Below are 23,348 nucleotides of genomic sequence, written 5' to 3'. Positions count from 1 at the left end.
CGGCTCCGTCTGGGCAGATCTCATGGGGCTGCTACGGTGAGCACGGAGTTGACACGGTGTCGTCCAAGGGCGCTAGGGTGGTGTCTAGAATGGGCGTGAAACGAACTCAGTGGCGGAACACGCGGCCGCCGACAGGCCACTCCAGCTATTGCAACACGCACTGGAGGGCTCATTGTCAGTCAAAGGGCGTCTCTTTCGCTCGAGCAAAGACAAGTACATGGCATTTTACAAACAACAGGTGTTACAACGGAGTCACCACGCTCGCCTCACCCAAGTCTCCTCCTCGCAGTCTAGTCAGAGAAAGTGGTTTGCCGTGTGTAGCATGAGTCCCAATGCTCGCAGAACGCGAGCGGTTTGGGTTGATTCACCGACTTGTTTCTCATCACGCGTAGACTTGCTTTGAGCCCCCCGATCCAACCAATCCCCGGATCCAACCAGTCCCCAGAACCAACCAGCCCCCAGATCCAACTAGCCCCCGGTCGAATAACCCTCAGATCCAAGTCGAATCAGACGAAGTGGTGTGTCGTGTGTGGCATAAGTCCCAGCACTTGCAGAACGCGCGTGTTTGAGTTGATTCACCGACTTGTTTTTGTCATCGCTTTCGACTTGGTTTATCCCCCAGATGCACTGAGCCCCCAGATCTAACCCGTGTGCGAGGTTGCGAACCAAGCACTTTATTCCCCCAGAGTTATCAAGCGTGCGAGGTTGCTAAACCAGGCGTGCTTTTCATAACCCCCAGATTGGTAGAGCTCCGAAGAACTCTACGTGAGAGCCGACTGTTCCAACAGGAGAAAGGTTCTGGGCGTCAACCCTAGCCTCTCTTTCAATTACCAGGGAGCTTGCGCAACCCTTGCCTGTGTAATGAGCCCCCTTGTGTTTTCTAGCCCGAAGGCTCCCCCATGATCGCAACTCCCCCATGATCGCAACAATTGGTACTGTTGTAGCCCGAAGGCTCCCCCATGATCGCAACAATGTGTGTGTGCCTAAAGACAAGGTAGACCCAGCGGGTCTCCTTCAAATTCAAAAAGAGCCAACGATAGACCAAACCGAGGACCGGACCAGCCGTGCCCAAGGTTTTTGTAGCCGCGAACGGCCGCCCCAGATTATAGCCCCCCCTTGTGAGAACAGAGAGCCCCCATGTGAGACCTCAGACCGACGGGACGCCCCAGAGACCCAAGCCAAGGTCACGAGTGACCATGTTGTCATCCAGTGGCTGGGTTGGGATCGGGCACGAGTACGAAACCTGATCGTCGTACTCGTCGCTGCCCTCGTCGCCGCTGTCGATGTTGTCCATCTCCCAGTGAGCCGAGCGCTCAACAAAGAGGCACTCAAACTCGTCCACGGGTTCAGGCGCGAACATCTTCAGCTGAGGCTTCGGGAACTCAAGTCCCCACCCATCGAACGCTGCGCGAACAGCGCCGATGTTGTTGGCCAGTGTCACGGGAACACTGGCCTCCGATCCTCCCGAGTTGTCGGAGGACGACATGCCGGATGTCGAGTCGCCCGTGTCGGTCGACGACGTGCCGGAGGTCGAGTCGTCGTTGTCGGAGGACGAGGTACCGGAGGTCGATTCGTCCGTGTCGGTCTCGGGGTAGTTGTCGGTTGTCGAGGTGTCGTAGCCGAAGCCGTAGTCGTTATAAAAAATGCCGAAGTCGTCGTTGGAGTCGTAGCCGTTCCCAACGTTGTCGAGGTTGTCGAGGTTGTCGAAGTCGGTGTCGAAGTTGTCGAAGTTGTCGCACATGTCGAGGTCGAAGGCCGGGTTGTCGAGGTCGGAAAAGTCGGCCTTCAAGTTGCCGAGCGTGTCGATCTCGTTCCATCCCCACTGCTTGGTAGTCGTTGAAGCAGCGGGGGGAGGGCGGAAGATCTGAGCGGTGACGGTGGCCTTCGTTTCGCGCACCACCTTCTCAGCAAGAGCCTGAGCGGGGCGGCGTCCACAAAGACCAGCCTTCAGAGCCTTCACAAACTTGAACATTGTCGAAGGCGAGGGTTGAGCGTTTAGGGCGAGAGGGCGAGAGGGCGAGTGTTGGATTGGTGATTTGTTGACAAACGGGGCGAGTCGATGAGTCGAGTCGTGGCGATTGTCGGTGAAGAAGAAAAGAGAAAATTTGCTGGGGTGTGGGGGATATATAGGTGGCCACCCAGGAGCCAGCGGCGGGGCAGCAAGCAGTCTGGCGGAGGCAATGGCAGCGGCGAGGCAATGGCGTGCTGGGTCGAGGGCGGCGGCGCGAGAGCAGAGGCGGGGGGGAGGGACGATTCGAAATCAGTCGCGTGGCGAGGCAGCAAGCAGGCAGCGGCGGTCGTGGGAGAGTGCGGCGGCGGCGGGGTGGGTAGTGGTGGTGGTGGTGGTGGGTGGTGGTGGTGGTGGTGGTGGGAGGGGGTAGGTGGTGGGAGGTGGTTGGTGGCACGAAATCAGTCGCGTGGGTGTGAGCCGCGGCTGGGCGTGGCAAGGCGCGGGACCCAAGGCTCCCTGCGGACGTAATATTTCATTCTCAGGGGCAGGGTACGCCCCGACGTCATTGGTACCGCCTGCCTCGAGCTCGAGAGCGAGCAGCTCGCCGGCGCAGCGCGTCGCCAGCGCACGGCAGGCTGCCGTGCACTCGCAGCGAGCTGCACACCCACTTGCTGAACGCTGGTATATTTTTCAAAGCCGGGAATACCAGGCTCCGCTGGGCCGGCGGGGCAACCACGGCGCGCCAGCGAGGAAATGACAGAAACGGCCCGCACGCGCTGCGACACGTATGGTCGCTGCGTACGCATGCATACTGGTACGCCTGCCATAAATTGCCTGTGCATAGGGGAGTGGGCGTGGTGTATTCTGGACGGGGAAGGAGCGGTGGTTGTGTGCAGGCAGGCTGGCAGGCAGGCAGGTGCCGGCCGGCTGGTTGTGACCACTGAACCGTCGTGCCCCCGCGCCTGACTTTTGGCTGGCCACCGCCCCCTTCCCCCTCCCACCACCAAAATGGCCACTGACCCGCAGCACATAATCCCAGTGCCAGCGCTGCGCGCCGCACCCCCCAGCCTGCTTGGGCGCCTGGGCCAACCCCACGCCCCAGCGACAAATGTCATAAAACGGCCCGCTCGAGCTGCCCGCGCAGGCTCACTGCGCAAGCATGCACGCTGGCACGCGTGTGAGAAAATGCACCATGCATCGGTGGATGGGTGCCGTGCGCTCTGTGGGCGGAAAGCGCGGTGGTGGTGTGCAGGCGGCCGGGTCTGGCCCAGCCGGTCGAGCAGCACTGAACCAGCTCGACGTCATGCCGCGCGCCTGTCTTCCCTCGCCTGCCGCCCCCCTCCCCTCTGAAAACCGCCATCACGGCAAGGCATTTTGGCGCCAGTGACCTGCCCCCGCCTGCATGCCCAGCCAGCCGCGGCCAGCGTCCACCAGCGCGACCGGCACACCACCGCCCGCGCCGCCCTCGCCGCTGGCCACCACCTCCCAGGCCACCTAACTCCCTTGAAGCAGCGGTGCCCAGCACACCCTCTGGCTGGCCTCGCCCCGCGTGCCGGTGCATGCTTTGTGAAGGGATCGTCCAGTGCAGGCAGGCTGCAGCGTGCGCATGACGACTTGAATCTGCCTCTGGGCATCTATGCATGCTAAACGTTGGCGAGATGGTGGCAGTGTGCCCGAGGCATGCTTGCTTTGGACTGAATTGCACTCTTGCTCTGTTGCTATCGTATGGCTTGGGCAAGCAGGCGGCCGGGCGAATTGGACGTCTGTTTGCACCAGCCGGGTGCTGCTGGACGATTGCTGCGTGGCTTGGTGTGGTGGTGTGGTGGTGGTGGTGCGCGGTGGTGTGGTGTTTGGCTGGTGGGACGGCCGTCTCCCAGCTGTCAGTCTAGATCTGGCTCTCAAGTTCTGGCTTTCGAGGATACAGTGTGCATATGTACGACAAGACTATGGACGAGGTATGAAAACCTCAAGAGTAGTCGCCTTGTCGGAATCGAACCAACAACAGCTCGTGAGAGACTGCACTCCAAGTAGACGAACAAGGGAAAAAAATGTGATGGCAGGCCTCGAATCCCAGTAGACTGTGGATTACCGTACGGCGTCTGACTCATTGCACCGCCAAGCAAAACTTGCTTTCTGCGACAGAAAAGAGACCTAAGGAACCCATAAAAAGGAGTATCCTTGTTGCCTTTACCGGGCGAGACTCGAAAGTCAGCACCGGTATGCTGATGCCGAAGCACCAGAAAAACCTTTGAGTTGTGTTCCAGCTCCTAGGAGCCTTCCCACTGATCAACCCCTCTCCAACCTCCGCCTCCCACCCCACCGCACTACTCTCGCCCACCACAAACAACTTCCCCAGTGCCATATCACCTCAGACCCCGAGACCGCCCCAACCCCCTGGCCGCAGAAACCTTTGAAATGCCTAAGCAATTCGCTGGCACTCCTTGGCCATGACCACACCGTAACCTCCCGCGGCTGCTGAGCATGGGCTGCAGCAGAGGGGGCCACCCTTGTCACCAAGCCCAACGTTCTGAACGCCCTCAAGGACCTTCCTGTGGAACGGGACGAAGGACTCGGATGGCACAATCCCCTCGATCCGGTAAGGGAGGTCGGTGCGGTCGAGGGTGAGGCTCATGAGCAGGGCCTCGTCCGAGAGAAGCTCACGCCCGACATGAACATCGAGGCGGTGAGGCAGCTCCGTGCGGTCGAGGGCCACCGCGATGATCTCCGGGTCGTCACAGAGCTCGAACTGGCCAATGCGGTCAAAGGTCCAGGTACGCGTCATAGCGGGCACCGTGTCCTCGTCATCCATGCGGTCAAGGAAGTCATCCGGCATGTCGTCAAGCTCCATGTTGCGGATGTTCCACTGACCGATGTGAGACTTGACAAAAGGGGCGAGGGGCTTCTCCTCGACGACCGGAGTCGAAGAGGCAGCGAGAGTTCCCCCCCTCTTCTCGCTCTTCTTGAACACCTTGGCGAGCTTACTCACGCAGGCGAATCCAAACATGTTGAGATGTTTTTTTTTTGTTTGTGGTGGGTGTGTGTTTTGATTAAAACAGAGAGAGTGCGGTGAGGCGGAAGGAGTGTGGAAGTGTGGAGTGTGGGATTGATGAAGAAGAAGAAGACGAAAAGTTGCATTGGCAGGTTAAATAGTATGGCGCCTGGGTGGGTGGCGAGCTGGCAGCCTGGGGGGGATGTTTGTCGTGCTGGAGGGTGGTGTTAAGACGGCAAGAGGGCAGGGCAAGAGTGCAGGGTCGAGGCAAGAGGCCAATGAAATGAGTAGCAACGGTGCCGCAGCACCCAGCGGGCGGAGGCATTCGCGGCTGATTTTGCTTTGCCTCAGCCGGGTACAGCTGTGGCCGGGGGCTGCTGCCTGCGTGCTGCCCCTGCTTCCCCTCTGGCGTGCTGCCTGCCGCTGCCTGCGTCGCTGCGTCGCGGCAGCACCTGCTCTTGACTCGCAAGGCGGTGCCGCCTGACTCGGTGCCGTCTCGCCCACACGAGCTGGCTCATCTTCCACCGGCCCAGCACCACCAGATCCTCCCTCCAGCTTGCTGACCGCACCTCGACCTCTGGCGATTTTTTCCTCGTTGTCCCGGCACCTCCTCGCTATCACTGCGTCGTCGCACCACGAGCTGGACGCCCATCTGCATGTTTTTCCGTCACCCGTGTCTCGACCTCGCTGGTCCTCCTCACGCTGAACCGCAACCGCGAGCCTCTATGTCTGTTGTTTGGACCCTGGCACCCCTCGCCTGGCAGTGCTAGCTGCCCGTACTGTGAGGGAATCTACTTCGTCTGCCTGGGCTCGCTGCTGCGCAGCACCCAGCGGCGGCGGCAGGACGGTTGGTTGGCTGGCATTTCGTCTTGACGCGTCTTGCTCGAGACGGACCCTGAATCCGTGTCATTTCGTCTGTCTGTGTCTGCTCGCCCGGCCTCGTCTTGTTCGTTTTGCCGGGGGGGTTTGCCGGCTGGTCGTCTCGCCCGCCGCTGGTCTGGTGCTGCCGCCGCGCCTGGCACCCAAACACTGGCAGGTTCACACCCACCCACCAGCCAGCGGTCTGGTACCCCACCCCACCAACCTTTCGTCGGCACCGCTGCGTCAGACCTGTCAAGCCCGCTCGCGAATATTGCACCGTCCGCTGGCTTGCTCGTTTCCCCTACGCGCGCCGGCCGCGCATCCAGCCTGCCGCCCCGTTCGTCGCCCGTAGATCAGATGCATCAGTGCCAGCGTCCCTCCCAGCGTGTCGTGCAGTGGTTTGGTGGTCCTCTCGAGCCAGCAGCACCGCTTGGTGGCCAGACCTGGGCGGCAGGGAGGTGACGGCGTGACCAAACATTGCAGCAGTCGCGTCCCTGCAACTTGGCTGGAGAGCATCACAAAATCAGGGTAAGTAAATGACGCTGCCAGCCGCCCACCTTGACGTCATAGCCCACCTCTTCGACTCTAAATGTGGCAGTAGACAAACACTGCGCCTGTTGGGTCACTTGCACGTATTCAAGCTCGCGTCGCTCTGCATCGCGCTTGTCAGTGCGCTGCCACACTCGCGCAGCTAATTGCTCCCGTCAGAGTGGCAGCCGTCCCGCAGCCATCAAAATCGAACACGTTATGCATAAGTTCCTGAAATCACTGCGGATCTTGAGCTCGTCACCCAATCAGCGCGCCCACTGTCGAACAAAGCTAGTCTGGAGCTGGCTGTGTGTAGTGGCGCGACGCCTGGCACCTTGTCCGTCCCGCCCACCTCATGTCTCGCAACTGTAACCTTGTCAGGCATGATACAATGCATAGAGAGACAAACATGTGTCATGTTCGTTGGTGTCCTCGCCCACTCTGGTCGCTGTCTCACGAGCTGAGAAGGGCCTGGACAATATGGTTGACACGCAGCTGGCGCAGGTCGGTGTAGGTCTGACCGCAGCCCACGAACAGGATCGGCTGGCCAGTGACATAGGTCATGGACAAGGCCGCTCCAACCTTGTCGTCCTAGAGGTGTCAGTTGGTGGCGACGCGAAGATCCTGTAACTCACAATCGTGTCAAACTTGGTCAGCAGAATGCCGTCGATTCCGCGGCGACGCGACACTCCGCCCGCAGACGAAAAGTCCTTGAGCGAACGGTCAAACTTGGTGAGCTGGTCAACCGCCTCGTTGCCGACGAGCGCCTCGCCGACAAAGACAATCTTGTCAGGGTTGTTGACCGACACGAGCTTGGCAAGAGCGCGCATGAGCGGCTCGTTGTCCTGCATACGTCCCGCAGTGTCGATGAGGACAACGTCGAAACGGTTCTCCTTGGCTGCGAGTGTAAGCTATGTTCTGAGAGTGAGCAGCTCACCATACGCAATTGCCTCCTTGGCAATGCCAGCGGCATCCTTGCCGTAACCACGCTCGTAAAGCTCGATGCGGCGCTGGCCTGGTGCAGCAGCATCCAGGCCCATTCCAAGCTCGTCGCCCAGGGCACCGAGGTTGCGAACATGCACGCGGAGCTGCTCCACAGCACCCGAACGGAAGGTGTCGCAGGCCGCGATAAGAACGCGGTAGCCGTTCTGTAGGAGCCAGAAGCACACCTTGGACAAGTTGGTCGACTTGCCGACGCCGTTGACACCAACAAAGGTGAGCGTGTAGGGGTCGGGAGGGGCATCGGTAGCCGCCACGGAAGACGGGAGAGCCTTCTTGCGCTGAATGTCGACCAGGATGTCGGTCGAGGTCTTGGGCGTAAGGATACGAGTCATCGAAGCAGCCAGCGAGGACTGAACCTGAGACTTGACGCTGGCAAGGCCGGTGAGCTTCTTGCCAACAAGTGCAGCGCCAACACCTTCGCACAGCTTCTCGGCGATGTCCTTGGCAACATTCTTGGACATGAGGTGGCGTTCCATGTCGGCGAGAACTGGTCGGAGGTCCTCCTTGGTAAGCACCTTCTTTCCAGCCAGGCGGGCAAACATGTTGGACCACGTCGACTCGCTGGCCTGCTCGTCCTGCTCGTCGTCGTCGATCGCGAGCTTCTTGGTTCGTCGCGCCAAGATCTCCTCCTCGGTGGGAAGATCGCCGCTGGCAGCTCCACGGCGGAAGTCCCAGTCGGCGACCTCGTAGGCACCAGTCGACGTCCGTGTGCCCATCGCGTCGGTGGAGATAAGTGCGCCGACATCGATGGAAGACGCCTCGGGAGCCGGGGTCGAGTAGTCGAGAGAAGCCATGTCCTGGGCGCTGACTGGCGAATCACCCCACTTGCGCATGAGCTTCGAGTTGGCGGACGATGCCTTGCGGTTGGGGTTGGGGGACGACGGGCCCGGAGAAGGGGACATGCTGAGAGGTCAGCTGCCGTTCCAATTGCTTCTCAACTCACCCATCGCGCCCACCGCGCCCGCCCTTGCCTCGCCCTTTCATGCGACCCTTGAGTGCAGCCACGTTCTTGGCTATCTCTTCGGCAGTCACGGCTTGTCCTCCATCAGACGACTGGCCAGGGGCTGGTGGATCAGCAGAGCGACAGGGGCCTGCACAGTTGTACTCACTATCCGAGCCCGAGTCTGGAGACTGGAGCGACAGCTGACGCTGAGCGGCAGATGCACGGGTAGACCTCCTCGGCCCACTGTCTTCGCAGCTCTTCAGGCAACGGTCGAAGATGCGGTCCCATTGCTCGTCGATAATCTTGCCGCCCAAGATCTGGAGAGCAGTGCGGCCGCCCTTGGCAACGACGGCCGCGCGGTCGGCGAGAGCATCGAGGAGCGCTTCGAGGTAGGGCTGGAAGAGGGAGAGGAAGAGCTGCTTCGTGCGCTGGAGGAGCTGGGGGATGTAGGTGAGGGGGAGGAGGGCGGGGAACACAACCTGGAGCGGAGGTCAGCGAGCACGCGCGGGTGCTCAGGTTACTCACAACAAAGACCAAACCCAAGCCGTTCTCAACGGTCCATCGCACGCTGTAGCCGTCCTTCTCGAAGCCTTCCTCCTCGCTCTGGGCCTTGCCCTCGATGAGCGCCTCGCGGATGAGGGCGTTAACCGGGGATGCTTGGCTCGAAGCGACTGATGCAAAGGCCGGGGTGAAGGAGCGAGACCAGAGGATGAGGCCGCCTGAAGGTGAGTGTCAGCTGTTTGCACGCGGGTGTGTGTAACCGGTCGAAGTGTTACGAGGGATCGACATACTCTGGTGTGAGATGGAGATGTGATCCAACATGATGTCGAGGTTTGGAGCGTGACAGGGATGGGGGAGGACGAGGAGGTTGGAGCGGGGTGAGCCTTATTCGTTACGAAAGGAGGGCCGTCTTGATGGGGGGAAGGGTAGCCGTGACTTGTAACCGATTGGTGGTCCAGGCGTTGTGATGACAATGGAGAGTGCGTGTCGTCCATCATTGCAATCTCGCGTCCTCGTCGACATTGCACTGCGCGCTGCGTGGGCCGGTTGGTGGGCCGCGCGGGCCGTCTCACACACTATTTGCTCCCGTCAACTCCGGGGTCTCCACACCGCAAGACACGTGACTTTGCCCTGACTCGAAAGTCGAGCACTGCTGCTGCTCGGTGGCTGGTGCCGACCCGAAAGAGGACTGTTACATTGTCATCGGCAGAGCTCGACTCGAATGCCAAAGACCTCGTCCATTCTCTTTGTCCCATTCACTTGACGACTACTCTCCCCAGCACCGTCCTACCACCGCAACCTCGGACGACGCGCACCCCTAGCAACCATGGCGACAAACTCGTGGTCTCCCTCGTCTTGGCGCGAAAAGCCCATCGCCCAGGATGTCATCTACGAGGACAAAGCTCACCTCGACCGCGTCCTCGGCAAGCTGCGCCGTCTCCCTCCTCTTGTTGCCCCCGCCGAGGTGTGTAGTGCTGTGATCCATTTGAAAGTACAGCTCTAACACACCCACAGATCGACAGGTTGCGCTCCCAGCTCGCCGATGTTGCAGCCGGAAAGGCCTTCCTCCTGCAAGGCGGTGACTGCGCCGAGCTCTTTGACGACTGCTCGCAGGTCTGTGCTCATGTCTACGTTTGTCGACTCGAATGCTGACACCTTGGTGCCCTCCAGGCCCCCATCGAGCACAAGCTGTCATTGTGAGCAAAGAGTCTTGTCTGGTTGCGCGTTTGTTGACACGTGCAGGATCCTGCTCATGTCCTTGATTATCCTCCACGGCTCGCGACTCCCCGTCGTCCGTGTCATGCGCATTGCTGGACAGTACGCCAAGCCTAGGTCCAAGCCTACCGAGATTGTGGAGCTCGACGTCACCGAGGTCGTCGACGGCAAGACGGTGACTCGCAAGGAGAAGAAGGAGGTTCTTAGCTTCCGTGGTGACAACGTCAACGGTTACGAGCCCACGGATCGCCAGGCTGACCCTGAGCGTCTTCTTGGGTGCGTTGGTGTGCTTCTCGTGTGATGTGGCTGACCTTTGCCGCAGCGCCTACTTCCACTCGGCGGCGTCGATCAACTACATCCGCACGCTTCTCGCCTCCGGCTTCGCCGACCTCCACAAGCCGCTTGACTGGTCGTTCTCCCATGTCCGCTCTCCCGAGCTCCAGGAGGCCTTCTCCAGTGTCATCGAGAGCCTCCAGGAGAGCCTGAGCTTCATGAAGATTGCCACTGGTACCGCGGGCGGCCAGGAGCGCGGCGGAGCCGAGACCGTCGACCTCTTCACCAGGTGAGTCGAAGACTTGTGCCCAAGCTCATCCCCAGCCACGAGGCATTGCTGCTCGAGTACGAGGAGGCCTTCACCCGCCTTGGCGGTGATGGCGTTCCCCAGTCGTTCTCGACTCCTCCTACTCGCCCTGGCACACCGTCGGTCTCGCGTTCGGCATCTCACGCCCGTGTCCCAACGTCCGACTCCAACGCGGCGCCCTCGCCCACTGCTAGCACCCAGCTCCCGCGCCCCAAGTACTACAACACTTCGAGCCACTTCATCTGGATCGGCGACAGGACGCGCCAGCTGGACGGTGCGCACGTCGAGTACTTCCGCGGTATCGCCAACCCCATGTGAGTGTGCGAGGTCGCTTGTTGATGATGCGTGTCTGACGAGCGTCAAGCGGTGTCAAGGTTGGACCTACAATGCAGCCTGACGAGCTCGTCCGTCTTCTCGACGTCGTCAACCCTGACCGTATCCCCGGCAAGGTCACCGTCATTGGCCGCTACGGCGCCGACAAGGTCGACCAGTACCTCCCCGCCCACATCGACGCTGTCAAGAAGACTGACCATGTCGTCGTGTGGCAGTGCGATGCCATGCACGGAAAGTGAGTGACGGTCGTTGCGAGGGAAAGCCATTCTGACCATTCTCAGTACCAAGACGTCTGCCGCCGACCCAACTCTGAAGACGCGTCACTTCCGCGACGTTGTCCAGGAGATTATCCGCTCGCTCGAGATCCACCGCGAGAAGGGAACCATCCTCGGCGGTATCCACCTCGAGTTGACTGGCGAGGTCAACGAGGAGGGCTACTCGGTTGTGAGTACCAGGGCATGTCGCGGCGCACTCGCTGACCCGTCCAGACCGAGTGTATCGGCGGTTCGATGGAGCTTGCGGACAAGGACCTCAGCCTCAACTACCGCACTCACTGTGACCCCCGTCTCAACTACGAGCAGTCGCTTGGTATGTCCGCTATCTGCAAGTCTGCGGGTTAGCTGACAACATCAGACGTCGCGTTCCTTGTCGCCGACCACCTCAAGGCACGGAGGAGAGGACAGCAGCCGCGCCCCGACCTTCTTTCGGCGCTTCGCGGCCGCCAGTAGGATCTGGTATGCCTTTAGTATACGTAGAGGGCGTACGTACATATGGACCACTCATCTTTGCAAACACCAGCTGCACTCGACGCAAGGCTGTGACCCGACTGCCATCAACACATGCTACAAGAAACTATCGTGATCCTAGAGTAACGCTTACCAAACTACAACGCAGTGACCATCTCCCTCAGGAAACCGATAGTGGCGAGGAGGTTGCGCTCCTCGTCGATGGCCTCGTCGGCGGCCTTGAGCACCGACTCCCACATGGCCGCGTTCTTCTGTGCCGAGTGCGCCTCGAAGCGACTGCGCGCCTCATCTCGCTCGAGATTAGCCTGCTCGACGGCGCCCAGGAGGCGGGCCTCTTCCGCGAGCATGCTGGCCACGCGGCGCTCGAGCTCGCGCTTCTCCTCCTCGAGCTGCGCCACCTGGTCCTGCGCCTCGCTCAGCCTGCTGGCACGGGGCACGGCGGCGTGCACCGCGCGCTGGGGCGGCGTCAGGCCCTCAAACGACGTGATGGACGCGAGGCTGAGGTCGCCCTCGTCGATGAGGCTGAGGTCGCCGCCGCCGTGCTCACGCTCGAGCAGCGCCGAGATGGTCGGCGTCTCGGTCGGCGGCTGGACGTTGCGCCGCAGCCCGGGCGTGACTGGCGGTAAGGTGGAGGCGGGGAGCGGCGGCGCCCCGCCCGGCGTGGACGCAATCTGAGCGAGGAACGGGGTCGAGGCGCCGCCTGACGCGGTGCGCGAGCTCGCGGTCGAGACGGAGCGCGTGGGGGGAGGCGAGAGCGAGGTCTTGGAGGGCGAGGGCGAGGGCGACGGCATCGACGGCGAGTTGAGCGCCGACGCTGGGCCGAGCTTGATCCGTGCTGCTGGTGTCAGCGGGGAGCACATCACACGACTCACGCCGGGGGATGCGGATACTCGAGCCGCTGAAGAGGGAAGGCGCCGCCATCGCCGCCGTCTTGCGCTGCGGCGCGAATAACCCCTTGCCGTCCTCCGAGAGACGCGGCTTGGTGATGACCCGTAACGCCTGCTTCTCGGGCGAGTCGACGCGCGGTAACTGGCAGTGTTAGCTGATCCGAGGCGGAGACGTACGACAGCTGGGAGGGGCGGCACCGGCGGCCTCTTGGACACGGCCGAGTTCTCCTTGCCGGCCTCGGCCTTCTTCTTGTCCTTGGGCTTTGAGCTGACCAGCTTGGCCTTGGACTCGGCGGCGTCGTCCTTGGTCGTCATCTTGCCCATGCCCGTGAGGCGCGGCAGCGAGGTGACCTTGTGGAGTGGGCGCGGCCGGACAGTCGTGATCCTTGTGCCACGGGCCGCTGGGTCCGAAGGCGCAGCGATGGACGACTTGAAGGTCTTTGTCGAAGGGCTGGGTGGTGGTGGAGGTAGCGGCGGGGCAGCGGTCTTGAAGGCCTTGCCTGTCGGGCTATTGGGTAGGCGGGGGGCAGAGCGGGCTATCACGCTGGTGGTACTGGTGCTGGTGCCGGCTGAAGGCACTGCCGCGCGCGAGCTTCCCTGTACGGTAGTTGACCGCGAGACTGGCGGCTTGGTGTCCTTGGGCTGGGCGGCGGCGGCATGCTGGCGGAGTGACTGGACCGACTTTGAGCGCGGCAGTCGGCTCAGAGTCTCGGCTGGCATTGTGAGAGCGGGGTGAGTGAGTGAGTAGTGGTCGAGGAAGGCGTCGTTGAGTGATGAGCACTGGGTGGTGGTTCCTGCAGTGTGGTGGAGTGAGTGGTTGGGCGCGCGCCCCAGGTGTGTGACATGTTCGATGGTGGCCTGTGCGCCAGCCAGCGTGGGCGTGTGTGTGCGTGTGTGGTGTGATGGATGCATCGAGTCTCACACCCGCAGGTCGTCGCCGTCGCCGTCGCTGCGAGTGCATGTACAGCCTTGTCACTCACTCACTGACAGTGCCACACGCACTGCTCATGACGGTACTCGCGTCATTCAAACGCGTCCTTGTTGTTGTTGCTTATGCTGTGCCTGGCTGGACTGGGACCTGCTTGTGACGGGCCCCGCCGACTGTCCGACTTGGTCGTGGGAACAGCTCTACGCAACGAAGGAATGTTGAACCGATCGTTGTTGCGGCACCATTGCTAAAATGGTTGTCGCCAAGGATGAGGAGGGGGAAGGAGGTGCTAGCTGGGGTGATCAGTGTGCCTGTGTGTTGACTGCGCTGAACACTGCATCCATCCACCCATCCATTGCATCCATCCCCGACGCCACTGTCAGACTGCCTGCCTGCTCCCCCGTCCTCGTTGCTTGGCTGACCCTTTATAAATCTAAAGGCGGCACGGTCAGTTTCCCTTGTATGCCCTAAGACACTTTGAACGGTCTGGCCCAGCAAACTCTGTGCAAGCCAGTGCCGGCAACCTGCCCAGGTTTGGTCCCGTCTGGCCGTCTGGCGCCTGAGTGCCTTCCCGCTCGCCGCGGTAGCCGCAGCAGCCGCCAGTCGCGCCGCGCGCGTCAGACTGCCTGACGCCTGGCTGCCCGCGCCCGGTCAAGCCGGTAGGTGTCCGTGCGGTACCGTGCCGCCGCCTGCCTGCCTGCCCGCCCGACCGCCCGTCCGACTGCCCACACTGCAACGCACAGACGAGTCTGATCATCTGTCGCCCCCCGCCCCAGACCAGTCAGTCAGTCACGGCACGGCAAGAGGCGCCAAACCCAACCGATGGCCACACCCTAGACCAACCGCTGGACAACATTCGACCCTCCGTCTCGGTATCCTCTCCTCACTCTCCCTCTCGTCGTCCTTGTCGTTCGTTCCCTTTTGCTATCACACAACCACACTTGCCCTCCGGATCGTTACCAGTTCCTTGTTCCCCTCAACCTCTGGCCGTCCTGTCCTGGCACGCGCGCCCTTATCTTCCCCACCTCTTTCATCGGCCTCACCACCACACTACCCATGTCGGCCGCAGCCTCGCCTCGACACTAGATCACAAGACTGCCAGCCCGCACTTGGCTAGAGACCTCGCCTCATACACGCGCACCACACGGCGCGTCCAGGTCGGCCAGCGGCGCCAGCACACACACACACACACCCAACAACCCGGGCCTCTAAAACGCGTGTGTCCCTCGCAGACGACAGCAGCAGCACGCACCCGCCTCCGCGGCTCCTCCTCGCAATGTCGCCGAGTGCGCTGCCGCGCGAGCTCGTGTTCCACCTCTCGTCCCATCTCGTAACGCTCGACCAAGCCGCCGATGCCATCGAGGAGCACATCCTCTTCCGCCGCTCCAAGGGCGACAATCTCTACGACATCTCCGTCTCGCTCACCGAGCTCGAGCGCAGGGTGGGTTGGCTAGCCGGCGACGAGCAAGCGAGCATTGCTGACACCCTGTCCACAGCTCCCGCGTCTCAGTCCATCGATCCGACATGCCCAATACGTAACAAACATCCCGCCCCCAGCAGATCTTACGCCTCCAGCGGCAAGCAGCTCAAACACGCACTCGGCGAGCCCGGCGACGATTCTGGCCCACCTCGTGTCAAAGCCCACGCCGTCGGTCCAGCAGATGCGCGAGGTCGTCCTCGAGTATGTCATTACCCGGGAGACGCGCCTCCGCGAGAGGAAGTACGGGCGCGGCGGCAAGGGCACGCTGGGACGCGACGGCTTCGAAGAACTCTCTGCGCGCATCACCGAGATCGAGGAGGGGCTGCGCGGTAAAGGCCAGTTGGCCGGTCCTAGAGGAGTGGTCCAGGCCACCCCTGTGGCGTCCGACGAGGAGCTTGACGAGGAGCGACAAATCGCCCTCGCCCTCCTGCTGTCCCTTCGCATGCTGCTTTCCTACTTTACCCTTGCCGATCTTGCCCGCCAGCTTCTCCGCCAAACTCCAACAGACGCAGAGCGCACATTGGTGCAGCACCTTCGACGACGAGTGGCGGGCGAGGGACGCTTTGGCGTTGGCAAGGAGTTGGAATACGTCGAGGGTTTGGTACGTCGTGATCTGTTCTGTGCACAGCTCTGGCATACTGACGACTGCGCAGACTCTGAACCGACGACCAGCACTGCGACCAGCGTTCCACTCGGCTCGTGCTCGTGCGCACCTGCCGCTGCGTGCAATGTACGCGGTCCCGCTCCCCGCCCCGTCCAAGTCGGCGTGCCTCAAGCTGCTCACGGCTTTCGTTCGTGATATCGAGCAAGCGGGACCTGGAGCTGCCGTCTCGTATATGCAACGAGGGCCTTCATACGGCGTGTCGTCGGAGCGTCAAGCGGGAGCCTTTCGCAACAGGAAGGGCAGCCCGAGGACGACTGGAGGCAGTCCGGTGTCGCCTTCCTCTCCGACATTAGGAGGTTCGTCGCCAGTCAAGAGCAGCCACTTGCCTCTGCCTTCGGACCCAACGCCCATAGCAAGCTACGCCCAGGAGCTCCTCTCTGAGTGGCTCATGCGTGAGAAGCGCGAGTACATGCTCAAGAACAAATGGGTCAAGACGGGGCGCGAGCAGCTCGGCAAGGACCTGGGCGACATCGAGACTTCGCTGTGCATGGCTTCCAAGGGCATGCCCTCCAAGCATGCTCAGAGTTTACTGCCGACCTTCCTCTACCTCAGACGAACCTTTGCGCTTCCAGCATCGCCTCTGCCACGAGCCATTACCGACACGTATCTCGACATGATCCCGTCTCTGCCAGACCCAGACTTCATCCCTCTCCGCGAGCCTACCGTCAGTAGCACCACCGCAGCGCTGTACGTCAACCCGCGCCTCGATGATGGATCTGCGTTGGAAGCAGTCGAAGAGCTGCTTGAGACGGAACGAGAGAAGGGCATCACGGCTGGTGTCAGCGAGGAGAAGACTATTGCGTGGCTCCAGGGCCTGGTGGACCAGGTTGAGAAGCGGGTACGTGGGACATGACATGAGTTGGATCGCTGCTGATATACCCATCAGTTCCCAGATGGATCGTACGAAGCAGTCTTTGAACGCGCCAGACATCTCGCTGTCCACCCTCGAGTGTGGCCGGACCTCGACCCCAGCAGCGTGTTCCGCGTTAACCGAACGAGCGAGTTGTCATCGCCTTCCACGGCTGGCCACCGTCGGTCCAAGTCTTCTGCCGTGCCGTCGACATACATGGTCGAGGATGACTTTGAACCGCCGCAGGGTATTCGTTCGCCCTCGAAATCACATGCCCGCTCAGCGAGCCTGCCAATGAATTCGAGGACCAGCCACAGCGACGAAGTGCACGATACTCGACAAGTCATTGCCACCAGTCGAATGCTCGCGGCCGCAACATCGCAGAGCAGCCCCGCATCAAGAGATCGTCCACCATCTCAAGATCGGTTCGTTCACGAGGAACCACATGTCCCGCAGCCGGATCGACCTGACACTCCCGACTCGTCGGTTCCAAGCGAGAAAGTGTACGACACGGACACGGACTCGGATTCTGTCGACTCGGAGTTTGCACGCCGCGTGGCTCCACTGCCACGTCTGCCAGCGGCTTCGCTGGGCCTGTCTGCGTCAACGTCGTCGATCGTACGGAACAAGCCTCCTCCGACATTGAACCTCGTTGTGCCCGGTCCTGATCTTGGATTCAGCTTCGACGTTGACGAGCTACTGCCGTCGATCAAGTCGCCTATATCGCCCCCTCAGCCAACAAGCGGCACAGGCTCGGGTTCTGTGTCCACGCCTCAGACTGCGGGGTCGTCTGGCGGCTGGTGGGATGTCGTGTCGCCCATGACGAGTAACTCGCCACAGGTGCCCAAGCCTTGGGGAGGTGCCAACGGAGCGAGCCCCAATCGATCATCAGCATCCTCCCTCCCGCCTGGCGCTGAGCCTGCTGCAGCGAAGATGCTGTTTACCTCGGAAGCCTCGCCCGACAAAGGCACGTTTCAGACTTCGCAGGTTGCCCCAATCGACTTGTCATCGGACACGGTTACTCCACAGATCACACCCAAGACGACTCCAATTGCGCGTCACGCACCGCACTTTGACAAGGATGTCCCGCCTGTGCCGAGCTTTGAGGAGACAGAGAGGCCGGTTACACCACCGCTTCAGCAACACACGTACCGTGGGCAACCGGATGAGTTTGGCGTCTCGCTCGACTCGCCTGAGCAGTCATCCGAGTCGCATTACACTGCGCTCGGTGTATCTCCGCCAGAGCACATGCCGTCGGCGACAGCAACGTGGCATGCTAGGCCAGCGGCGCCGCTGGCTCAGCCGCCGCCTCGATCCAACACGTACGGGTCGTTAACGGGGGTTCGCCCTCCTCCGGTGCCAACCATGATTGACCGGCCAAACTTCCCTGCGCCAGGCAGCGCACCGATCTCGCCTGTCAAGTCGTACGCATTGCCGGGTTCTCCATCCAAGCTAGCGCCGCGCGACGTGGCGTACTCACCTCGCGAATCGACATTCACAAACCGCGAGTCGACCTTTGCAGCCCCATTCGCGCGGAATGACATGTCGTACTCGCCACGCGAGTCGACGTTCTTCGGGACAGCGCCGTCCCGGCCTGACTCTGGCTACTCTGCTCAATCGCCGCGTGAGCAGTCATTCTTGCACCGCGGGCCGGGCTTTTCACCTCGCGAATCGACATTCTCGCGTGAGCTCCCTCCTGTGGTGCCTCCTCGCGACGGGGTTCCCGTCATGGCGCCTCGCGAAGCACCGCCGGTCATCCACACACACATTGCGCACCCGCACGCACATCATCAGTCCCAGCCGTCGGGGTCTGCGGTCAAGTCGAAGATGAACACGTTTGGGCGGTCGATGGGCCACTTGGTCATGCCGCGCAACCGTGCGGATAAGGACAAGGAGTTGCCGGTCAGCGCGGCCATGCGCAAGCCCGAGCCTCCTGGAGCAGTCACCAACAACCCTGGGCGATGGAACCGGGATATGGTGATTGGGATTATGGGGCCGCCTGCTGAGCGGCGATAGGCCGCAGGTGGGGAGGGGAAGGGGGAGGTAGTGCATCGATGAGCGTGTTGAGAGAGTAGTAGCGCATTCTTGTGTAGCCATCCATCATGACAGACGGGAGGTCTGAATGTATAGTTGTACGGGTGCGGGTGTGCACGGGTGGAGGTGGAGGTAGGTTGGCCGAGTCGAGTTTTGGGCCAAAGGCCAAGGGAAAGCCGTTGTCGGCGCCGCCGCGGCGGCGGCGGGTTTGGCGACGGCCGAGCGACCAAATCAGCAATCGCGATCGGGTCGAGTGACTGCCTGCTCACTGTTGCCCGTGTCCATGCCGCCGCGCCTTTCGACAACAACAGCCCCCCTTGCGCGCCGTTACATCTCCGCGACCTTTGCCCCGCCGCTTCTCCCGCCCAACATGAACATTACGACCGGCGCGAGCGTCGACCAGATCCTGCACATCAACAACATCCGCGACCAGCTCATCCGGCTCGAGGACACGATTATTTTCTGTGCGTGGGGGCGTGGGGGCGTGGGGCGGGGGCGCAGGAGATGTACTAACGCGCCCAGTGCTGATCGAGCGCGCGCAGTTTGCGCAGAACAAGCGCATCTACGAGCCCGGGGCGTTCAAGGACCAGATCCAGTGGGACGGGTCATGGCTCGAGTGGTTCCTCTTCGAGATTGAGAGCTTCCACGGTGGGTCGGGGTGGGCGAGCGTGCCGCTGACAGCTAGCCAAGGCGCGCCGCTACACGAGGTGAGGAGGCCCCAAGGCAGCACTGGCGCCGACGCGCCGCCGCCATGCAGCCCACTGACACCGCAGCCCCGACGAACACCCCTTCACCTCGCGCGACAAGCTGCCCGTCCCCGTCATCGAGGTGCAGGCCTACCCGCCGCTGCTGTACCCCCCCGCCGCGGGCCACCCCGACGTCAACGTCAACAACCGCATCCTCGACTTTTACGTCAACCACATCGTGCCGGGCATCACGCTGGCCCCGCCCGGCAGCCCGCGCCAGCGCCGCCTGTCGATTTCGGGCCGCGACGCGAGCCTCGACGACGGGAATTACGGGTCCGCGGCGACGCGCGACGTCGAGGTGCTGCAGGCGCTGAGTCGGCGCATCCATTTTGGTGAGCACGGGTTTCCGGTTTGGCGAGGCGCCGCGCCGCGCCTCGGCCCTCGTCCCAGGCGATGGGCTCGCCTGGGCTCGCCCTTCGGGCTCGCCGGCTCGCCGACTCGCCGACTCGCGCGCTGACGCGCGCTCGCACAGGCATGTTCGTCTCCGAGTCCAAGTTCCGCGACGCGCCGCACGACTTCATCCCGCACATCCTCGCGACCCCGCCCAACAAGGCCGCGCTCGAGGCCCTCATCACAAAGCCGGCCGTCGAGGCAAAGCTGCTCGTCCGCCTGGCAAACAAGGCGCGCGTGTACGGCTGCGAGATGGACGGCGACGGCAAGGTCGTGGCCAGCCCCGACGGCATTGTCGGCAAGATTGACATTGAGCAGGTCGTCGGGCTCTACCGCGACTGGGTCATCCCACTCACAAAGGACGTCGAGGTCGATTACCTCGTTCACCGGCTCGAGGGCGTGCCCCAGGAGCAGATTGACGCATGGCTCGCGGGGGGGAAGAAGTAGGCGTGGGGCGTGGCGCGTGGCGATCGAATGCATTGTGTGGGAGTGACTACCGCGACGCGTGAGCGATCCGAGACGGCCGCGACGCTCGTCCTCGCGTCCTCGCCGTGAGTACCACGCCGACTGATCTGCACCCGGCCAGCACCCACTCCACCCGGCCACCACCCACTCCGCAACGATGACTTGCATACAAACTACAGTGGCGCCAGGCGCCAGGGCCAGGGCCAGACGGCGATGAACGGGATGGATATGAGCGGCACGTACGCCCCCCCCCTAGAACAAGTAACTCGACACCCGCTCGTACCACTTGACCGGCGCGTAGATCTCCCTGTCCAGCTCCTCCATCTCGTCGAGCTCGCGGCGGCCAGACACAAAGTCGATCTGGTCGAGCGGGATCCACTTTGTGCGCTTGACCACCTTCCATCCGATCCAGCACACGGCGAAAATCGGAATGGTGATGTACGACGCGATAAAGTTTGACGCCACAAAGTTGCCCTTGAGGAAGACGCCAAAGTTGTTGAACAGCATGATGACGGTGAAGCTGATGATGCCGTACCACGACAGGTAGGGCTGCCACGGGGCGCGGTACGGGTGGCTGTCGCGCGAGATGCCCTGCTTCTTGAGGCCGTAGTAGAAGCGGAGGTAGGACAGGAGGATGGCCCACCACGCCAGCAGGCCCGAGATGGCCGAGATGTTGTACAGCCAGTTGAAGGCCTGGACGGCCTTGTCGCCGCCCGTGTTGAGGTAGGCGAGGACGCCAAAGATTGCCGTCCACGCAATCGAGAGCACGGGCAGGCCGTTCTTGGTGCAGTAGCGGAAGATCTTTGGCGCCTGGCCCTGCAGCGCGAGCGCGTACCATGTGCGCGAGGCGGCGTAGACGTCCGAGTTGCCTGCCGACCAGGCCGAGACGAGGATGACGGCGTTGACGACGGACGGGAGGCCCTTGATGCCCGCGTTCTCAATCGCAATGACAAACGGCGAGGCCTTGGCCGTGCCGGCTCCGCTCGAGTCGAGCAGGCGCGAGTCGGTGTACGGGACGAGGACCGAGATGAAGAAGATGCCGAGCACGTAGAAGATGACGAGGCGGTAGAAGACGCGCTTGATAGCGCGGGGGACGGTGCGGCGCGGGTTCTGGGCCTCGCCGAGGGTCGTGGCGACGATTTCGGTTCCAATAAACGAGAAGGCGGCCTGGGTGAAGACGGAGAAGAAGGCGAGGAACTGGCCCCAGCGGCCGGGAATCACGCCGTCGCCCGCCGCGATCTGGTTGAACGGGCCCGGGTTGCGCCAGTACCTGAAGCCGATGGGGTCGTGGTTCGGGCCGCCGCCGCACATGAGGACCAGGCCGAGGATAATCAGCCCGACGATTGTCACGACCTTGATGGCGCTGAACCAGAACTCGCACTCTCCGTACGCGCGCGCGCCGAAAAAGTTTACGAGCCACACGAGCACGAGCGTGACGGTGATGTAGACGGCCGGGTTGGTCTTTGTGTCCCAGTACGAGATGACGATGGCGCTGGCCACGAGCTCGGTCGGCGTGGTAATGGCCCACGAGTACCAGTAGTTGAAGCCGACGGCAAAGCCGAGCGCGGGGTCGACGAAGCGCGCGGCGTAGTGCGTGAAGGCGCCGGCAACGGGGAAGAGGGTCGCCATCTCGCCGAGAGCGACCATCATGCTGAAGACCATGGACGCCATGATGCAGTAGGCGAGCCAGAGGCCGACGGGGCCGCCGTTGGCGAGGGCGCCGCCTGATCCGACGAACAGGCCTGGGGGCGGCGTCAGCGGTGGCCTACGGTGCTGCGACGTGGGCGAGGGCTATCGGCGAGGGCTATCGGCGAGGGCTATCGGAGCCGAGTGCGCTGCCACACCGCTGGCCATCGTCGTTGGTCCGGAACACGACACCGGATCTTGTGGCTACATCCCGACGAGCGTGCGTCCCGCCCCGCTGCCCTGCCGGCCCCGCCCTGCCCCACACCCTTACTCACCGGTACCAATCGCGCCGCCGATGGCGATCATGGCCATGTGCCGCTGCTTGAGCGTGCGCTTGACGCCGCCCTCCATCTCTCCGCGGTCTGGGAGCGGGTGTCAGTGGGCCGGCGTGCTGGCCACGGGGGCCGCCTTCGGCGACCCCGCGCCTACCCACTGTTCAGGTTCATCCCCGGCATGGTCGTGCCCGACACGTCTACGCGGTACGCCTTCTCGGGGTCGCCGCCGTCGCCGCCGTACGCGGGCGCGTACGCCGGCTCGACGTAGGCCGCGCCCTCGTCCTTCTCCTTGTGTGCGTCCATGTGAGTTGTGGGGGGGTGGGGGTGTGAGTTTTCTTCGGGAGGCGAGCTGGCTCCATTGTATATGGCGGCGGCGGCCTGCCCCTCGAGCCGTAAGGCTTTTTTCCCGGGGCGGGCGGGGTGGCCCAGCCTGGCCCGGAGCCTGCAGCCTGCCTGCAGCCAGCTCGAGTCGGCGCGGACCCCTGGCTGCGCTCGCGAATGGACGACAGACGACCAGCAGAAAAAGCACCACTAGATTGTGCCTGCTAACCGAGCCGGCCAAAAGCGAATCAGGCGCGCCGCGCGAGCTTGGCCGGCGCGCGCATTCCAGTTTTAGACATGGCTGCTTCACGTGCTGCCTGCCACGCTCGACCGGGCCTCGCCGCCACCCCTGAAGGGATGCACGTCCGGATCTGAACCGGTGCGCGAGGGAGCGGCGAGCGCATTGGCTGTGTGCTTGCCCCGCGTGGCGCAAGACGACGACGACGGGACGACGCAGCCCTCAGCGGCGATGGTGCCCCCACACGCTGCGATTCGTAAAGCCAGCGCAAAGCAGCGGCACGCACTAGCAGCGCTGCGGCCCTCGCTCCCGACACCGCGGACTTCTCCACACGCCCGCCTTTATCTCGGCGCGGCGCGGCTGCCACACGCTGCGGGGCCGCGGCGATGGCGTGCGCGTGTGCTTATCGCCCAGCGACGCAGCGACGGCGGCACGGTATCTCGCCAGCCTAGGCTATTGGCCAGAGGGTGCTCACGCAGGCAGCGACAAGCGGAGCGGTAGTAGCGGTGACAAGCGCGGCGGCCGCTTGCGCCGAGGTGTCATCGGCTTCGTGCACGAGACACCGGCAAACTAGCCCCCGCACCCACGGCCTTGTACACCGTGCACACCGTGCACACCGTTCAGCGCTGCTGCGACGCCAACAGCCGAGCCGTGGAATGCGCCTGCGCTCACCCCACCATGTCCGCCTCGACGGACCCGACAAACCCACTCCCCGTGGACCCCCCACCCCCTCAA

General features: G+C 62.6%; 8 protein-coding genes across 8 annotated transcripts; 3 read left to right on the top strand and 5 right to left on the bottom strand.

Moving 5' to 3' along the window:
- Nucleotides 1-1,147: 1,147 nt before the first annotated feature.
- Nucleotides 1,148-1,972, bottom strand: Q8F55_000385 (uncharacterized protein; the record flags this gene model as incomplete). Its single annotated transcript, XM_069349038.1, has 1 exon — nucleotides 1,148-1,972. One exon carries the CDS (start codon nucleotides 1,970-1,972, stop codon nucleotides 1,148-1,150), a length of 825 nt encoding a protein of 274 aa, XP_069212582.1.
- Nucleotides 1,973-4,370: 2,398 nt separating this feature from the next.
- On the bottom strand, nucleotides 4,371-4,955 carry Q8F55_000384 (uncharacterized protein; the record flags this gene model as incomplete). The annotated part of the gene is made up of 1 exon (XM_069349037.1): nucleotides 4,371-4,955. One exon carries the CDS (start codon nucleotides 4,953-4,955, stop codon nucleotides 4,371-4,373), a length of 585 nt encoding a protein of 194 aa, XP_069212581.1.
- A 1,827-nt stretch (nucleotides 4,956-6,782) lies between these two features.
- On the bottom strand, nucleotides 6,783-9,096 carry Q8F55_000383 (uncharacterized protein; the record flags this gene model as incomplete). The annotated part of the gene is made up of 7 exons (XM_069349036.1): nucleotides 6,783-6,920; nucleotides 6,965-7,227; nucleotides 7,267-8,234; nucleotides 8,275-8,395; nucleotides 8,441-8,753; nucleotides 8,800-8,993; nucleotides 9,066-9,096. 7 exons carry the CDS (start codon nucleotides 9,094-9,096, stop codon nucleotides 6,783-6,785), a joined length of 2,028 nt encoding a protein of 675 aa, XP_069212580.1.
- A 505-nt stretch (nucleotides 9,097-9,601) lies between these two features.
- Nucleotides 9,602-11,631, top strand: Q8F55_000382 (uncharacterized protein; the record flags this gene model as incomplete). The annotated part of the gene is made up of 10 exons (XM_069349035.1): nucleotides 9,602-9,739; nucleotides 9,790-9,888; nucleotides 9,946-9,971; nucleotides 10,018-10,266; nucleotides 10,313-10,552; nucleotides 10,588-10,884; nucleotides 10,935-11,138; nucleotides 11,185-11,347; nucleotides 11,392-11,491; nucleotides 11,537-11,631. 10 exons carry the CDS (start codon nucleotides 9,602-9,604, stop codon nucleotides 11,629-11,631), a joined length of 1,611 nt encoding a protein of 536 aa, XP_069212579.1.
- Nucleotides 11,632-11,786: 155 nt separating this feature from the next.
- Nucleotides 11,787-13,256, bottom strand: Q8F55_000381 (uncharacterized protein; the record flags this gene model as incomplete). Its single annotated transcript, XM_069349034.1, has 3 exons — nucleotides 11,787-12,484; nucleotides 12,522-12,678; nucleotides 12,714-13,256. The coding sequence occupies 3 exons, from the start codon at nucleotides 13,254-13,256 to the stop codon at nucleotides 11,787-11,789; spliced, it is 1,398 nt and encodes a 465-aa protein (XP_069212578.1).
- Nucleotides 13,257-14,740: 1,484 nt separating this feature from the next.
- Q8F55_000380 (uncharacterized protein) lies at nucleotides 14,741-18,474 on the top strand (the record flags this gene model as incomplete). The annotated part of the gene is made up of 4 exons (XM_069349033.1): nucleotides 14,741-14,905; nucleotides 14,961-15,545; nucleotides 15,598-16,446; nucleotides 16,495-18,474. 4 exons carry the CDS (start codon nucleotides 14,741-14,743, stop codon nucleotides 18,472-18,474), a joined length of 3,579 nt encoding a protein of 1,192 aa, XP_069212577.1.
- Nucleotides 18,475-18,862: 388 nt separating this feature from the next.
- On the top strand, nucleotides 18,863-20,075 carry ARO7 (chorismate mutase aro7; the record flags this gene model as incomplete). The annotated part of the gene is made up of 5 exons (XM_069349032.1): nucleotides 18,863-18,956; nucleotides 19,015-19,140; nucleotides 19,178-19,199; nucleotides 19,266-19,570; nucleotides 19,711-20,075. The coding sequence occupies 5 exons, from the start codon at nucleotides 18,863-18,865 to the stop codon at nucleotides 20,073-20,075; spliced, it is 912 nt and encodes a 303-aa protein (XP_069212576.1).
- Nucleotides 20,076-20,345: 270 nt separating this feature from the next.
- Nucleotides 20,346-22,357, bottom strand: Q8F55_000378 (uncharacterized protein; the record flags this gene model as incomplete). Its single annotated transcript, XM_069349031.1, has 3 exons — nucleotides 20,346-21,835; nucleotides 22,055-22,141; nucleotides 22,213-22,357. 3 exons carry the CDS (start codon nucleotides 22,355-22,357, stop codon nucleotides 20,346-20,348), a joined length of 1,722 nt encoding a protein of 573 aa, XP_069212575.1.
- Between the last annotated feature and the right edge of the window lie 991 nt (nucleotides 22,358-23,348).

This window comes from Vanrija albida, assembly GCF_041260175.1.
Source record: "Vanrija albida strain AlHP1 chromosome Unknown contig_1, whole genome shotgun sequence".
NCBI lineage: Eukaryota > Fungi > Basidiomycota > Tremellomycetes > Trichosporonales > Trichosporonaceae > Vanrija > Vanrija albida.
Note: the sequence above shows the minus strand (reverse complement) of the source record. Positions and strands in the feature narration are given on the sequence as shown.